The sequence below is a fragment of the Otolemur garnettii genome, unplaced genomic scaffold (genome assembly GCF_000181295.1).
Source record: "Otolemur garnettii isolate 467f Iridium unplaced genomic scaffold, OtoGar3 scaffold00001, whole genome shotgun sequence".
In the NCBI taxonomy this organism is placed as follows: Eukaryota; Metazoa; Chordata; class Mammalia; order Primates; family Galagidae; genus Otolemur; species Otolemur garnettii.
This window is the reverse complement of record NW_003852396.1, coordinates 60,468,139-60,486,214: the sequence shown is the minus strand read 5'-3', so window position 1 is coordinate 60,486,214 and position 18,076 is coordinate 60,468,139. Positions and strand designations below refer to the sequence as shown.

At 39.0% G+C, this 18,076-nt stretch overlaps 1 protein-coding gene across 1 annotated transcript in view; it reads right to left on the bottom strand.

Moving 5' to 3' along the window:
* Positions 1 to 18,076, bottom strand: part of KIAA1549L (KIAA1549 like) — a 280,933-nt gene that overhangs the window by 95,226 nt on the left and 167,631 nt on the right. The window contains exons 5-7 of the mRNA XM_023510070.1: positions 9,724 to 9,943; positions 8,743 to 8,876; positions 1,686 to 1,848 (exon numbers count right to left, since the gene is read on the bottom strand). Of these exons, the coding sequence (XP_023365838.1) occupies positions 1,686 to 1,848; positions 8,743 to 8,876; positions 9,724 to 9,943 (517 nt within the window). The remainder of the gene's footprint in view (positions 1 to 1,685; positions 1,849 to 8,742; positions 8,877 to 9,723; positions 9,944 to 18,076) is intronic.

Sequence of the window (18,076 nt, the reverse complement as noted above, 5' to 3'; positions counted from 1 at the left end):
AAAATCCAAGACACAAATGCCAAAACTACCTTGCTCAGAAAACAAAAAGACTCAGGAAAAGGCAAGCGTTCAGATGGAATTGTCTAGGGCTTGTGGATTTCTGCTCTTTCAGGATTTCCATACAAACCTTCTTAAATGGAAAGGCTTCATTATCAAGACCCACAGGTAGAACCTGTCTTAGCTATAGCTTTCTTTTTAAAAATTACAACTGTCAGCCGGCACAGTGGCTCTCACCTGTAATCCTAGCACTCTGGGAGGCCGAGGCCGGTGGATTGCTTGAGCTCAGGAGCTCAAGACCAGCCTGAGCAAGAGCGAGACCTCATCTCTAAAAAATAGCAGAGTATTGTGGCAGGCGCCTGTAGTCTCACTTATTCAGGAGGCTGAGGCAAGAGGTCACCTGAGCCCAAGAGTTTGAGATTGCTGTGAGCTGATGCCATGGCACTCTACCCAGGATGACAGAGTGAGACTCTGTCCCTCCCCCCCCAAAACAATTACAACCATCTTTAACATTTTTTTAGGAGTGATTATCTCTTGAATGAATTTTTCCAATGTCAAGGACTTAAATTTAACAGCCAAATACTTGTAACCAAAGTCCCCATATTTCTTTACAAGTATGGTGATTACTGGATTGAATACAAAGGGCTCAGTACAGTGCCTGACATAGAGTTAGTGCTTGATAAATCTTACTTGTTATCAGAACATCAAAATACTGAAAGAAAATACATTCTTCACCTTCATCTGCTATGACATCATCTTTCCTATAATATCCAGCGTCATCTTTCTTTACTGCATGGAAGTTTATAAAAGCTTGCTATTAAACAAGCATTCCAAAGAAAAAAAAAGCCTGAGTGGCTACTTTGTGCTAAGTACATTCACACAGGTTATATCCTTTATTTACAGTATCAAAAACAACAATAGAAGGAATTTAGGAGACCATTTTGCTAATATGTGTTTTTTTTTTTTCAAACAAAAAAACTTGCCCAGTGACTTTGGGAGATGTAAGAACAATTAAATTTAAGAGTACAAACCTTTGCTTCTTTTAGCTACCAAGTAAGTGTTTGGAAAGAAAATGTAGGCTGTATCATCTTCGAGATCTATGCCCACTGCATGGTAATGAGGATTGTGCATGGTAATGAGGATTGTGTAACAGAAGCATTAGAAGACGACAAGGCCACAAGACTATGGGGACCTCATCAAGGGAAGTGACAACGTGGGCTGCAAATGAATTGCATTATGACATCCAGAGGCAGGGCATGGAGCTGAAGGGCGGCATCATTTGCAGATGGCACAAATGGGAAGAAACCATGGTGACCCAGATGGCCCTGAGGACAGATGCCGTAAGCCCAGAAGGCTTACTAGCTATGTGAGAGTGGGTACCTTGTGAAACCCCCTGGAGTTTCATTTTGCTCCTCTTCAAAACAGGGCTAATTTTGCACCTACCTTATAGGGCAGCTGCGAGGATTAAATGAGATAAGAGACGTGAAGGTGGGAGGCAGCTAGCAAGCGCTTTCTTTCAATGTGCAATGCATTTTTCATGAGTTCATCCCCAATCCAGCACGTACCTCAGTTGTTCAGTGATAAACTAGGTAGTAAGCGGACCAGCCCCACAGACATTTGCTCCATGGAGAGGCCCCAGGGAAAACCACAGGGTCCCTGGATGAGCTGACCTTACAGGGCATACTCACGTTCAGCAATGGTGAGCGGAGGGTAGGTGAGGTAGAATCCCACCAGCTCAGCCGAGAGCTGGCTGAGGAGGCTGCTGGCAACGGTGCCGTTGAGGAACGTGCTCTGATTGCCCACGACATACACCAGGGTGACTGCCTGGGAGGCGTTGGACGTGCTCACGATCTGAATCAACACGGGGGAAAGGGGAGGGAAACACGCCAAATAAGAGAGGGTCTGTTTCACGGCCGTGGGAGAAGGTTAAGCGAAGTTGAGGGTAGGAAAAAAAGGGAGGTGGGGAAACAGCAAGTAAGAGACCAGAATGACAATAGTCATCACTTTCTGACGCTCACTGCACACCTGGCATTGTGCTACGGGCACGTCATCTCATTCAGTTCTCACCACAACCCTACAAGGTGTATCTAGTGGGGACTCCCCTTCACAGATGAGAAAACCAAGGCCCAGAATAACTGAGGGACTTGCCCAAGGCCACACAGCTAATAACTGACAAGAATCAGGATCTGATCCTAGGTAATTTGACTCTACATTTTTTTTTTTTTTTTAAGAGGCAGTCTCACTCCATCTACCCTGGTAGAGTGCCAAAGCACCACAGCTCACAGCAACCTCCAGCTCTTGGGCTTAGGCAATTCTTTTGCCTCAGCTCTCAAGTAGCTGGGACTACAGGCACCCGCCATAATGCCCGGCTATTTTTTGTTGCAGTTTGGCCAGGGCCGGGTTTGAACCCGCCACCCTCAGTATATGGAGCTAGTGCCCCACTCACTGAGCCCCAGGCACAACCCTTGACTCCACATTCTACCAGGGGTCCTCAAACTTTTTAAATAGGGGGCCAGTTCACTGTCCCTCAGACTGCTGGAGGCCAAACTATAGTTTAAAAGGACAGGCAGTGGCTAAGCAGGACAGGCAGCGGCGGCAAAAACACCCCGCAGGCCAGATAAATGTCCTTGGCAGACCACATGTGGCCTGTGGGCTGTAGTTTGAGGATGCCTATAAACTGGTGTGTGTAACTTTTCCCGGGGCTAACTTGTCTGGGTTACTTTAATGGTTCTGAAAATATAAAATAGAGCACAGGAAGGCTAAATTTAAGGAGAGCACCACTGCTCCAACAGAGGAAGCCTGGGAATCAAATTTCAGGGAGTTTTAAAATTGAAAGGATCAGGAATGTACAGAGATGATCGCCAACCTAGTCACGGGTAGAGTTAAGTGAACCTTATTATAAAAGGAATTCAGAAATATAACATGTGTTCTTTAGAGAACAATCACATTTCCTTGTGGTCTATTAATTCGATAGAGAACATGTAAAAAATCCTATGAGAGGGCACGGTTTTCTTCTCACATTTTGTCTAAGTCCATTTTTTTTAGTTGCTAGAAAACGAGGTTTTTCTGGGTCAATGTATGGACAAAAATATCCCACAGATGAGATTTGAAAAACACAGGCAGTAGGAAGTCTTCCACGTGGTGAGACAGTTTTTGTCCAGCTCTGTGCAGGGTGTCTTCCCTTCCCCCTCCTGATACACTGGCTACTCACCCTCTCTGTTCTGTCCTGCACCCACCAAGGCAGATGCTTGTAGACCACCTCAAGGGGCTCCCTGCCCTCTGCCTTCAGCTAACAGGTCTCTTCTGGAGGACAGGATAGAGAGAGAGGAGAGGGAGTTTGGAGCATCGATGTCCTGGCCAAAGCTGGCTCTGGTCAGGCAGCTACGCCCACTCCTTCCCTTGCCCCATCAGGCCCCAACTGTGAGAGCCCTGGGTACTGCCTGGCCCCTGCAGTTGCCCCAGCCCCTGCCCTCGCTTCTGCAAAGAGTGCCTGTTGCTGAGCTTTCCTCAAAGTACTTTCCTTTGGGAGTGCCCCTTCTCTTGCCAAGATGCTGACTGATCCCAGGTTTTCCTCATGCCTTTGCATGCTCAGACATAAAGATCCCTGCTGCTCTCCTTTTATTTTTTAAGTCATTTTTTACAGACTTAAAAATATTGATAGATAACATGTGTACATATTTATAGGGTATGAGTGATATTTTGTTAAGAGCACAGAATGTGTAATGATCAAGTCAGGGTATCCGTCACCAAAGAAGACTGTCAAGAAGAGATTCTCCACATTGTTCCCCACTATTCCCCAGAATTGCAAGTTCCTTTTTAATTCTCTAATGCATAGCCTGTTAATGATAATTAATGATAAACTGAGTTGACATTTCTGCTCAATTCTAGCTCTCCCCTCTGGAAGTATTTTTGGAATGAGATTTAGCCACAGGGATTTATGCCTCCTTCTCCAGGTAAAAAAGGGAGGCACTTCTTTCTAAACAATTCAAGATACCTCACCATACTGCTGCCTAAAGGATAACTAAAAAAAACCTTTTTGACTTTTAAAACTATTGGAAACATTCTATTTTGCACCTTGCAACAAAACTGAATACCCCTGGACCCCAAGGAATCCTTATATAAAGCTTGAAAAATGGGTACCTCTATATATACTATACTTAGCCAGGTAAATAATAATTTCTTTTGTGGAAAAATAGACAGAACAGAAAATTTACCATTTTAACCACTTTAGGTGTACACTTCAGTGGCATTAAGTACATTCGCCAGAACTTTTTTTATCATTCCCAAACTGAAACTCTGTGCCTCTCAAGCAACTCCTAATTTTTCCCTCCTCATGGCCCCTGGCAACCACCAATCTACTTTTTAAATAGTTTTTGTAAGTGGAATCACTTATTAATTCAACAACTCTAGATACTTCTTGAAAGAAAATTGATGCAGTATTTGTCCTCTGGTGACTAACTTAATTCATTTACAATGTCCAAGAGGTTCATCCACGTTGTAGATCAGAACTTCCTTCCTTTTTAAGGCTGAACGATATTCCATTGGTGTCTATATGCACCGTGTACACACACTACACATACACACACACACACACACACACACACACCACATTTGCCATCCATTTGTCTATTGATGGACACGTGGGTTGCTTCTACCTTTTGGATATGGTGAATAATGCTGCTATACACATGAATGTACAAATGCCTGTTAAAGTCCCTACTTTCAATTCTTTTTGGTATATACCCAGAAATGAAATTCTTGGACAGTATGGTAATTCTATGTTTAATTTTTGGAGAAACCACCATACTCTTTTTTCTAAGCGGCTGTACTAGTTGACATTCCCACTAGCAACGCACAGGGTTCCAATTTGTCTATATCCTCGCCAACATTTATTACTTTCTGTTTTTTGAGAAGAACCATCCTTATAGATGGGAAGTGATATCTCATGGTTTTGATTTGCATTTCTTTAATGATTAGTGATATAGAGCATCTTGTCACGAGTCTTGGCCATCTGTATATCTTTTTTGGAGAAATATCTATTCAAGTCCTTTTTCCATTTCATAATTGGTTTTTTTTTAAATTGCTGAATTGTAGGGATTCTTTATGTTCTGGATATTAACTTCTTGTCATATATATTATTTCCAAATATTTTTCATCTATTCTGTGGGCTGCCTCTTCATCCTGCTGAGAGTGTTCTTTGATGAACAAAAGTTTCTAATTTTGACAAAGTCTAATTTATCTGTCTTTCCTCTTGTTGCCTATGCTCTTGGTGTCATATCCAACAAATCCTAATCCAGTGTCATGAAGTTTTTCCCCTATCTTTTCTTCAGAGAGTCCTACAGTTTTACTTCTTACATTTAGGTCTTTGATCCACTCTGAGTTAATTTTGGTACATGGTGTTAGTTAAGAGTCTAACTTCATTCCTTTGTATGTGGATGTCCAGTTTTCCCAATTTGCTGAAAAGACTGTCATTTTCCCCTTGGTCACCCTTGTCAAAAAATATATGGCCATATACCAGGGGCGTTATTTCTAGGCTCTCTAATCTATTCCACTGGTCTATGTGTCTGTCTTTAGGCCAATACCATATTGTTTTGCTGTAGCTTTGTAGTAAGATTTGAAATCAGGACGTAAGACCTCCAACTTGTTCATCTTTCTTAAGATTTGTTTGCCTACTAAAGGTTCCTCGAGATTCCATGTGAGTATTAGAATGGATTTTTCTATTTCTGCAGAAAAAGATCACTTGGATTTTGGTAGGGATTGCATTAAATCTGTAGCTCCCTTTGTTTTGACACCCTAACAATTTTAAGTCTCCCAATCCATGGACACTGGATGTTCTTCCATTGTGTCTTCTTTAATATACACATTTTTTACAGCTAAGAAGAAGTGTGATCATTCTTGGTGGCTGTTTAACACTAGCTCCAAAAACAAAAGGTCCCGAGGCCTGAGACCAGGGTACAGTACTGGTCCCTAAAGTCATGCTCTGTCCCCCAAGAGCAGCAGCCACTACAGATGACACTTTCTCATCACCCCTTTACCTTGACTTCTATAGCTTCTGACCTCATCTCTGACTTCCCACTCTCTAAAGCCATGGTTCAGTCAGCTAATTAGACCTATAAGAGACGGAGCAGAAAGCTATCGTTTTGCCTACTCAGTGTTCAGTATCCCTTCTAAGACAGCACCACAATTTCCCCAGGGAACCACTTTTCTCTGTCCCTGTGCCTTGGATGGGGCCACCCCACCCACATTTCAGGATTGGTCATCAGAGCCAGGTCTACTTGATTGGCATATTTCATCTCATTGGCCACAATTATTGATCTAGAAAGGAACATAGTGGGCCCAGTGAGAGCTAATCCCCAAATCTTTACTGTAATGACACTTTGATTCTAGCAACTGTGAGCAACAAGATTGAGCCATCCCATGGGTGCCGAGGATGGTGTCAGCTCACAGCAAAGCAAGCCAAGAGATAAAGAGAACTTTATAAAGAAAGAATGTAAGCACCTGGAATCAACTGTATCTGAAGTAAATAAACTGTGAACTTGTCAGTTCCATTAGCCAATCACTTCCTCTTTTTGCCTTGTCAATTTATATTCTGTCACTTGCAACAAAAAAGTCCTAAGTCATTTGTAATCTTGCCCCTAATACTAAAGCTATATAAGCTTTTTAAAAAAGGTGCTTTTATGACTCTCTGAATGAACCAAATATTTATAGTCTTATTGCACAAAACATTTGATGTCCTTTACCAATCACATGTTATACAATAGAATGAAAAATTATTAAATTAGAAAACCAGGTCTTGGAAAAACAGATAAAAAGACAACCCAAAGGAATGGTTGTCATGTGGTTATCTACATACAATACAGCAGCCCACAGCGTTACTAAATCTAAGCAACAAATTTGTCTCTGGGCTTCCCATTGGCCAAGACAAAAAGTGAAATGGATGGAGTTAAAAAAAGGATTCATCCAATTACACACTCATTTCAAAAGCTGTTTAAATGTTTAAGAGTATCTGTCATCTGTTTAGATGCAATTTTTTCACATCACCTCTTATACTCCTTTTCCAAGGAAGGTTTGTTACTTGATTTATAAAGTTTCATCTAATGGCTCATAACTACCATACAATAACACAAGAGAGGCTTCCTAAGGCCAAGGGCAGTTTATTTATCTTGGTGTCTTTCCCTGTGCCTGAGAACTAGCAGGCACTCAGTAAGTCTGTGCTTCCTGAATACAATTAATGCATGCTCTGCTGCCAAGATCTAACTAGGCTCGTGCACCTGTGAGGATCACAAATCCAATCAGAAAGAAAATGATTTCCCGCAAGACAGCTGAGTCACACTCCTTACATAAATCTTAAATCTGTGACACATTTTTAAATCTTAGTCTAATATGAACCAAATCATAATGAGATACTTCCACATACACTTTGGATGAATCTAGAAAAGGAAAGCTGCTCATTCAAGTTAAATTGTATGCTTTCTACATCTTATTGGCTTTGCTGATAATTCACTTATGCTAAATGTCAATTTCAAAACCACTGGGTCTAATTGCAAAGGCTTTGGTTGAGTACTCAAAACAGAGACACTGAATAGAAGATTTAATTAGAGAAATTTGGGGCTGGATGAATATCATTAAGAAGCATCTGTCCTTAGGGGGATTGTTACCAATATAATTGCAATAATGGGTCCAAGAAAGGTTCTTAGTAGTGTGTATACTGTTAATCCAAGAATCTGAAATATAGTGGAACCAAGAGTGGGATCTCCTTAGGAAGGGATTCATGTGTTTGCAAAAGTTTCATCAAGGACTCCATTTCTTTTTTGATATACAGTTACACTCTGCCATCCTGAGTAGACTGCTATGGCATCATGGCTCACAGCAACCTCAAATCAAACTCTTGGGCTCAAGCGATCCTCTTGCCTCAGCTTCCTGAGTAGCTGGAATTACAGGTGCCCACAACACCTGGATAGTGAGCTCACTCTTGCCCAGGCTGGTCTCAAACTCCTGAGCTCAAGCAACCCACTGTCTTGGCCTCCCACAGTGCTAGGATTGCAGGTATGAGCCACCAACCCAGCCCCGGGGACCCCATTTCTCATGGTATTGATGGTAGTACAGCACAGTGGATAAGAGTATGGGCTTTTGGTTCAAGTCTTTGCTCTATTCTTTACTAACTGTGTGACCTTCAGGAAGTTTCTTAACCCCTCTCTCTCTTGATTTCCTCTTCTGAGGGGAAGAATACCTCAGAAGAATGTCATGGGTATTAGGTAGGAAAATATTTATAAAACACTTAGGACAGCTCCTGGCACATAGTAAGTTCTCAATATAAAATGCGTGTGCGTATATAAACCGAGGTAACTGGAATAACCCAATGCAAACCACAGAACAGTCAAATCTTGGTGAGTCATCTACCTATAATCAATTCATTTATTCATTTATAATGAATATTAGACATCTGACATATACGGCAGGGTCTAGTTCAGTTTTTTAAGAGAGTAAATTTATTTGAAAGGCCTGAGGAAGTGCCACATGGGAAAATAAATACAAAACTCCAGACTATGGCAGGTAAACTGTGACACAGGACCCCTTCTGTCATGGCCACTCCCCACTCCCCAGACATCCTCACCAATGTCACAACTGTCTACATCACAAGCCTGGAATACAAAGTTCTGAAATGGAGGATCCAAGGTAGTACTTGCCAATGTTTGCATTGTGTCTGTCCATCAACCACATGGTCTGAAAGAGCCTCCTCCCTACCTGAATCGTCAGGTTGCTTCGGGTATTCAGGACCTTCCTCTCAGCATCCTGGAACGCTTTCTGCAGCCTCTGTTCCATGGTCTGAGCAAACTTGCAGGACTGTATGTTGTCGGATTGGCTCACAAACTGCAGCACTAGAATGAGAGTAATAAGTCAGAACCCACACAGCTCTGTGTCTCCGCTCCTTGGATTTACTAACAGTCATGATATAAAACAGCATGATCTTAGATTAGAGAAATTAGGCAAATAAATAATAAGACTAGACAGGATTTGACTGCAGTTTTGAAAGTGGCTCTTAAAATGATTTATAGCACAGAAAAATCAAAAGCATGATCGAACCTGAGATCCCCTCCAATGCAGAAGGTTTTATAACTTTATTTGATTGGAATAGGTAGACATCTGCTCAAAGGTTGACAATTCATAATCTCAAAGAGATCATGCCTTCCATTTCTTTGGATGGGGGGAAACCCACAAGTGACCTCCATTACTAAGTTGATTGTTTCAATTTCAATAGTTTCTCTACTCTTGTGGTTTTACAAGCTTTGTAGATTGGAATAACCAAGGAGCTTGAAAAAAAGAGAGAGAGAGATTCCAAAGCCTGAACTCAGAGATTCTAATTTAGTGGCTTCTGGAACCCATTGCTCCAAACCATACATTTTACGGAACTTTTATTAGTATCCATGGGTAATATGAAAAGAAATATAAAATCCATTACTTGATGCTCAAGTAGATAAATTGGGAAGGAAGCCTCTTGTGGTGGAATATTTCTAGTAAGCTCAGGGTTGGAAAAAATGTTGGCTGATATCTAAGGAACTTAGACATTTGATTAGCAGGGCCCTGTGAAGAAGGTACACAAGGACCTTTAAAAAAGGACACAGCTGTTAGCAGTGGAGTTTTTTTAACAGGTGTCCACTTGGTACTGCCCCTGCTCCACAACGGGCAGGATGAATGGACAGCAATCTTTCCTTCTGAGTCACTTGCCTGTTTTCAGCTGGAAGTAGCCTGCAGGCTGGGGATTCCACGAGGAGGCAAGTACTGCCACGGACTGTAAATTTGGGGTGTGCTGCTTCAGATCTGCAGTGACGTTGCTGACTCCATAAACACCCAGCATTTCGATCACTACTGCAGGCAAGTATACCAATCTCCCTTTGGTAGCATAATAACCAACCGTGACGTTATGAGAATGCTCCAGAATGTCCACCTACAAAACAAATGGGCCCACAGAACTCATTTCCACAGTACTTAAGTTCTTCTTGGTGTTTCTGAGAACCACAACTATTAGTAGTAACGCTGGAGAATCAGAGGCTCTCGGTCAACAAATACGCTTAACAATCCTATAAAGCACATGTGGATTGGCAAGTCTCAAAATATCACAATGCCACAAAATATAATTTACATCCAACCTACATGGGAGAGAATTAAATCTGTATTTTTAAATTCTTTAAGTGCCTCGGTATAATCCTGTGAGCACCAGTTATTACCAAAAAAGCAGAGGAGAGACAGCCGGCCAGAGAGATTTCCAGCTAATGGAACGCTGAGGAAAAAAGCTTTATTAAATTTCTCATCACTTCTGAGAATTAAAAGACAGAAATGATAGATTAAGTGGGGCACCTTTGGGGCACATCCAAGAAGTAAAAAAAGTTAATTCTTCCCTTAAGAAGTAGAGAGAAGATTCCTTAGGACTTAACTACATTCTTGGCTTACGAACTGGTTCGAGACCAAGGTTGGGGGGTAAGCCACAGAAAGTTTCCTTTACAGCCGAGTTCTCAGGGACACCAACGGTCTGAGCTGCTTCTGTCCCAATTGTAAGGCTTTGGGTTTTAGATTTTATTCTTATTTTTTTCTCTTTGCTTTCTTGGTGTTGCATAGTAATGTTTCTGGTTTTGTTTTATATGTATGAAATGTAATGTTTAACTACAGAATTGGTATAATTGAAAAACAGAGAAAAGAGTAACACATAAACACACACAGGCCCACACACTGGATATTGCTTCATAACCTCCTTTTTCCAATTTTTTGTTAGTTTTATTTTGAAATATTAGGAGGATACAGCTAGTTTTGTCATATAGATATCCTGTAAATGCTTAAGTCAGGGCTTTTGGTGTTCCTGTCACCAGAATAGTGTTTGTCCCATAGGTAAGTTTTCACCCATCGCCCCCTCACCCTTCCCCCTTCTTGGTTTCTCATGCCCGCGTGGTTTCTAAGTATAATGGTCTCCCATTTCCACCCAGATTGCTCCGAATGACATTATTTCATTCCTTTTTATGTCTGAGCAGTACTCTATGGTATACACTATGTATATGCCAAATTTCCTTTATCTACTCATTGACAGATGGTTGATTCCACAATTTTGCAATTGTGAGTTGTGCTGTGATGACCACTTGAGCACAGGTGTCTTTTTGACAAAACAACTTCTTTTCCTTTGAGTATATACTTAGCAGTGGGATTGCTAGACCAAATGGCAGGTCTATGTCAATTTCTTTGAGGAATCTCCATATTGTTTTCCATAAAAGTGCTAATTTACAGTCCCACCAACAGTGTATAAGTGTCCCTTTCTCTCTGCATCCATGCCAACATCTATTGTGTTTTGACTTTTTAATAATGGTCATGTTGATATGGGTAAGACAGTATTTCATTGTAGTTTTAATTTGCAATCTACCGATTCAATGCCATCCCTATTAAAATACCAACATCCTATTTTCAAGACTTAGAAAAAATGATTGTGTGTTTTGTATGGAACCAGAAAAAAACCTGTATAGCTAAGGCAGATCTTAGTAATAAAAACAAAGCTGGGGGTATCACCATACTAGATTTTAGGCTGTACTACAAAGTCATAGTGGTCAAGACAGCATGGTACTGGCATAAAAATAGAGACATAGACATTTGGAATCGAATAGAAAACCAGGAAATGAAACCAACAACTTACAACCACTTAATCTTCAATAAACCAAATAAGAATATACAGTGGGGGAAAGACTCCCTATTCAATAAATGGTGCTGGGAGAATTGGATATCCATATGTAAAAAACTGAAACTGCAACACTTTTCTCCACTCACAAAAATTGATTCAAGATGGATAAAGGACTTAAATTTAAGGCATGAAAGAAGAAAAATCCGCAAGAAAAGAATAGGAAAAACACTGGAAGACAGCAACCTGGGGAAAGACTTTATGAAGAAGACTGCCATGGCAATAGCAACAACAGCAATAATAAACAAATGAGATTTAATTAAACTGAAAAGCTTCTGTACAGCCAAGGAGACAACAACCAAAGCAAACAGACAACCTACCCAATTTGAAAGGATATTTGCATATTTTAAATCAGACAAAAGCTTAATAATTAGGATCTATATAGAACTTAAATTAATCACAAGGAAAAAACCAATAATCCCATACATCAATGGGGAAGAGAGATGAACAGAACCTTCTCTAAAGACAGATGAATGGCTAGCAAACATGAAAAAATGCTCATCATCCCTGATTATTAGAGAAATGCAAATTAAAACCACCCTGAGATATCATCTAACCCCAGCAAGAATGGCCCATATCACAAAATCTCAAAACTGCAGATACTGTGTGGATGTGGAGAGAAAGGAACACTTTTACACTGCTGGTGAGACTGCAAACTAATACAACCTTTTTGGAAGGAAGTACGGAGAAACCTCAAAGAACTCAACCTAAACCTCCCGTTTGATCCTGCAATCCCATTTCTGGGCATCTATCCAGAAGGAAAAAAACTTTTTATTATAAAGACACTTGTACTAGACTGTTTATCGCAGCTCACTTTATAATTGCCAAAATGTGGAAACAGCCTACATGCCCCTCAACCCAAGAATGGATTGACAAGCTGTGGTATATGTGTACCACGGAATACTATTCAGCCATTTAAAAAATGAAGATTTTGCAGTATTTGTATTAACCTGTGTTGGAGGTGGAACACATTATTCTTAGTGAAGCATCACAGGAATGGAGAAGCATGAATCCTATGTATTCAACTTCAATATGAGGACAATGAATGACAATTAATGACATGGTGGGGGATGGGGGAAGGAAAGAGCAGACAGAGAAAGAAGGAGGAAGGGGGTTAGGGAAAGGAAAAGAAAAAAAATCGAAAAGAAAATAGTGACTAATTCTCACATAAATTGGATTTAATTTTGACCAAAGTACATTACTTAAACATTAATTTTTAATTCAACTTGTTAATATGTTGTTTAGGATATTACATCCTCATTTATAAGTGAAATATGTTTGTAATTTCCCTTTATAATAATATATTTTTTCCAATTTTAATATCAGGTGTATCCAGATGAAGTAAAATGATTTTGAAGTGTTTCTTCTTTTTCTGTTGTCTATAAGATCTGGCATGATCTGTTTTTTGAAATTATCTTTTATATATAAACATTAGTTGTCTATTTTTTGAGACTTTGGAAAAAAATAATAAGTTAACTGATGACTCTATACTGAACTCAGAGTCAAAGCATTCTATGATAGACATACTCTTATCTGCCAATGTGAATGTTACTTTTTTTGCATTATTATTATTATTGCTCAATATTTCGTTGCAGCAATTGTCTGATTTCTTTTCTGAATGTATTTATCTTTGTTCATTCTTTATGAGGTTTTTGTTTCTAGTCTTTATCTTAAACATTGTTATTGTTATTAAATTTTACGCTTTTTTAATTTTGTGAAGGCAAAAAGTAGAAACCAAATAAATACATGTATATGTATAGAGAAAATAAAAATAAATAAAAAAAAAAGAAAAAAATTCCAGGAAAAGAATTGTCTGAATCAAATACATTATTGAACTTTCCAGGACTCAAGACTAGGTGAGAAGCTGTCAGTTCTTATACAGTCATTTACTGTGGCCAGTGAGCCCAGATTAAGATGACAGTTCCCAACAGAACTCAGGGTACAGCAAGGGAAGAACTCCCAAAGGAATTAGAGATACACTTTTTTTTTGAGACAAAGTCTCACTCAGTTGCCCTAGAGTGCCATGGCATTATAGCTCACAGCAACCTCAGACTGTTGGGCTCAAGCGACCCTCTTGCCTCAGTCTCTATAGTAGCTCCCCATCACACCTGGAGAGTTTCCTTATATTTAGTAGAGATGGGGTCTGCTCAGGCTAGTCTCAAACTTGTGAGCTCAAGCAATCCACCTGCTTTGGCCCCCCAGAGTGCTAGGATTACAGGCGTGAGCCACGGCACCCAGCCTGGGAATACATTTTAATCAAAGAAATGGAGGTGGTTTAGAGTTAAGTCTCTTAGCCAAGTAGAGTTAGGACTAACTGAAGGTCTTTTAACTACTATTACACTATAGGCGATTGAATAATCTTTTTGCATAAGACACAAAAAGATCATTTCTGTAAAAGTAAGTTGTTTGTGTTTCTTTTCCCTATTTTGATAAGAACTAATATTTTATTGACTTTATTGCATGAACATTTCTCCTTCCAGTTAAAAATGAGATATAGCAAATTTAGATTAAGATAAATGTTTATAAGCAAATTGACAAAACTTCAAATTAAATGACAAAGTAATTTAAAACATCTCATTAAATAAAATGTAGCCTGCAGTTACTGCTATCAACGATCATTTAGACCACAAATAGTTTACACCTATAATCCCAGCACTTTGGGTAGCCAAGGCAGGATAAAGACTTTAGGCCAAGAGTTCAAGACCTGCCTGGGCAAAGAAAAAAACAAAAAAGAAAACCAATCATTTAGGAAAAAGAATCAGTCCATGTGATAGCAACCAAGAGAATATGAAGTAAACTACAACAAATTAGATAAGATTACTCTTCAGAGCTCCCATTTTCTAAATTGCTAGCCAAAAATTTTAGGCTATCTGCCAGGCAACTATTTTGATATAGAGATATAAATTCAAGCCAGGCATAGTACCTCCTGCCTATAATCCTAGCACTTTGGGAAGCTAAGGCAGGAGGCTTGCTTGAGGCCAGAGGTTCAAGACCATCTTGAGCAACATGGTGAGAACCCATTTCTATAAAAAGAAAAATTAGCAGGGCCCTACTTGGAAGGCTGGGCAGGAATATTGCTTGACCCTAGAAGTTTGAGGTTGCAATGAGCTATGATATTGCCACTGCAGTCCAGCCTGGGAGACAGAGTGAGACCATGTCTCAAAAAAAAAAAAAAGAAAAAGAGAGATAATCTTATCTTACTCTATATCACTCAACAAACAATAAACTTGTTATCAGATTTTGCCTGGCAGGAAAGTAAAAAGAAAATCAATTGTCTAAGAATTTCCTTACTTCTAAGGATTATATAAAGATACAAGGAAGCAAATTCGTAGATCAGATCCATTGATTATTCTAATCATCTAAGTTACATTTAATTTATAAAACTGGACTATTGCTTTGGCCTCTTATATAGGTTTCTAAAGCTATCCTCTTAAATTAGCTACAAACAATAGCTAATAAAAGTATCAGTATATTATTCATGACTTTCCTATTGCAGAAACCATCCAAGTCACTCAGGAGAGGTTAAATGATGACCCACATCTAATGACATACATATCCAATGAAATGAAAACAGGAAATTTTTTTTCTTTTCCCTTTATACCTGAATTTTAATCTGGGCTCCATCATCTTTTGCTTGCCATTCATACAATTATATCCGTTAAATTAAACTATGGACAAAGATATGCGTGATGGATACCAACCAGTGTTGGGATGCAAGGTACCTACCACTTGACTGGAATGTCCTATAATCCTACTGACCCAGTCCTATATTTTGTGAAAAAAAGGTTAAATGTGACAATGAAATTAAAATTAAATTAGACGGCTTCTCATCTAAGGTGAAAACCAATCCAGGTAAAAGAATTTCAACTCCAAAGGATTCTAATAACAGATACTTAGCAAATAAAGGAATATCATCTATTCAGTGAAAAGAGACAATGGTGCATAATCTAAGCTCTGTACCCAGCAAAGTCATTTGGAAACACTTTTACCCATTTTTACTAGTCCATAACCATAGCATTAGATTTTGATAAGTCAGTTAGCTTTTCAGAAATGTTGTCAGTGCATAAAAAGATGTGGTGGGCCACTAAAAACAAACAAACAAACAAAAATTGCATTATCCTAATGATTAGTCGAGTATTTTTCCATGTGTTAGTTAGCCATTTGTCTATCTTCTTTTGAAAAACTTCTGGTCTTGTCTTTTGCCCACTTTCTGATAGGGTGGGTTTTTTCTTGTTGATTTGTTTGTAGATTATAGATATTATTTCTTTGTAGATTATAGATATTAGTATTTTGCTGGATATATAGTTTGCTAATATTTTTTCCATAGGTTGTCTATTTGCTGATTATTTCCTTTGCTGAGCAGAAGCTTTTAAAATTAATTTAGTCCCATTTATTTGTTTTCATTGTTGCTGTATTTGCCTTTAGGATCTTAGTCATCAATTCTTTGCCTAGGCTAATGTCTAGAAGAATTTTTCCAACATTTTCATTTAGAATTTTTATGGTTTTATGCCTTACATTTAAGTTTTTAATCCAACTTGAATTAATGTTTATATATAGCAAGAGACAAGGGTCTCATGTCTCTCTCCCGCATGTAGCTATGCCATTTTCCCAGCACCAATTATTGAGCAGGGCCTCCTTTTCCCAGTGTATATTGTCTGCTTTGTTGAAGATCAGCTGGTTGTAGGTAGGTGGCTTTATTTCTGAGTCCTCTATTCTGTTCCACTGGTCTATGCCTCTCCTTTTATATCAGTATCACGTTGTTTTGGTTACTCTAACCTGTAGTATAATTTGAAGTCTGGTAATGTGATGTCTCCAGATTTGTTCTTTTTGCTTAATATTACTTTGGCTATTCAGGCTTTTCTTTGGTTCCCAATGAAGCACACAATTTTTTTTTAGATGTGTGAATATGTTGATATTTTGATGGAGATTGTGTTGAATCTGTAAATCATTTTGGATAGTCTGTACTTTTAATGATGTTGATTCTTTCAAACCATGAGCAAGAGTTTTTTTTTTCCTTTGTTTATGTCATCCACAATTTGTTTCATCAGAGTTTTATAGTTCTCCTTGTAGAGATCTTTCACCTCCTTGGTTAAATATATTCATTCCTGGCTATTTTATTTTCTTTGTAGCTATTGTGAATGGTATTGAGTCCTTAATGTGACTCTCAGCTTGATTGTTATTAGTATATAGAAATGTTATTGATTTTGTAACCTGAGACTCTGCGGAATTTAATTATCCATTCCAGGAGTCTTACAAGGATAGTTTGACCTCTGCTTTCCCAGTTTGGAAGCCCTTTATTTCCTTCTCTTGATTGATTGTTCTGGCTAGGACTTCCAATACTGTGTTGAATAGAAGTGGAGACAGTGGGCACTCTTTTTTTTTTTTTTTTTGCAAACCGTTCATTTTATTCCATTCCTAACATGAATGTGAATGTATTGGTTCATTTGATATTTAAAATAGTATCTTTTCAAAATCATCTCAGGAAATAGACATTTACACACTATCACTGAAAATCCTATTCTTTAACCCACTGACAGACCACCCTAACACTTGTTTTCCAAAGGCACTGGTGATGATTTTCACAGTTTCCATATTGCAAAGAACAAAGAAATCATCTTGGAACAGGAGTGAACTTTGATCAGAATAATCCAGAAGAGACATGTCTCCTTCTTTACAGACTCACAGATTGCTTGATCTTTAGAGGCACTTACATAGTACACTGAATAATACAAGGTTTAATCACAGTGGAACTTTTTCCCCACTTATAATCTACTATACTCAGCAATGTCAGTGCTAGATAATAAGGAAAATGAATCCAAGAACTCTAACTGCCTTTAATTGTTTTTCTGGTGTACTCAACCGTGAAGCATAATATTTATTTTCAAAACTGAGGGCTGGAATGCAGGAAAATGAGCTTTGGTGGAATATTGCAATGAAAAACATAAAGCTGTTAAGACCTAGGTGTGGTGTCCTGGTACATTAATTCTGAAACCCAGACCAGTGACACTAAGAATAACAAATAGGTTTAGATTTGTTTTTCAGAAAATCTGTTTAAAAAAGAAAAGAAAAGAGAATTTATGCTGCTTGAACTTGGATTTTCTTTCTTTTCTTTTCTTTTTTGAGACAGAGTCTCAAGCTGTCACCCTAGGTAGAGGGCAGTAGTGTCACAGCTCACAGCAACCTCCAACTCCTGGGCTTAAGTGATTCTCTTGCCTCAGCCTCCCCAGTAGGGGGCACTACAGGTGCCCGCCACAACGCCCGGCTATTTTTTGTTGCAGTTTGGCTGGGCCGGGACAGTGGTCACTCTTGTCTCGTTCCAGTTATTAGGAGAAATATTTTCAACTTTCCCCAATTCAATATGCTGTT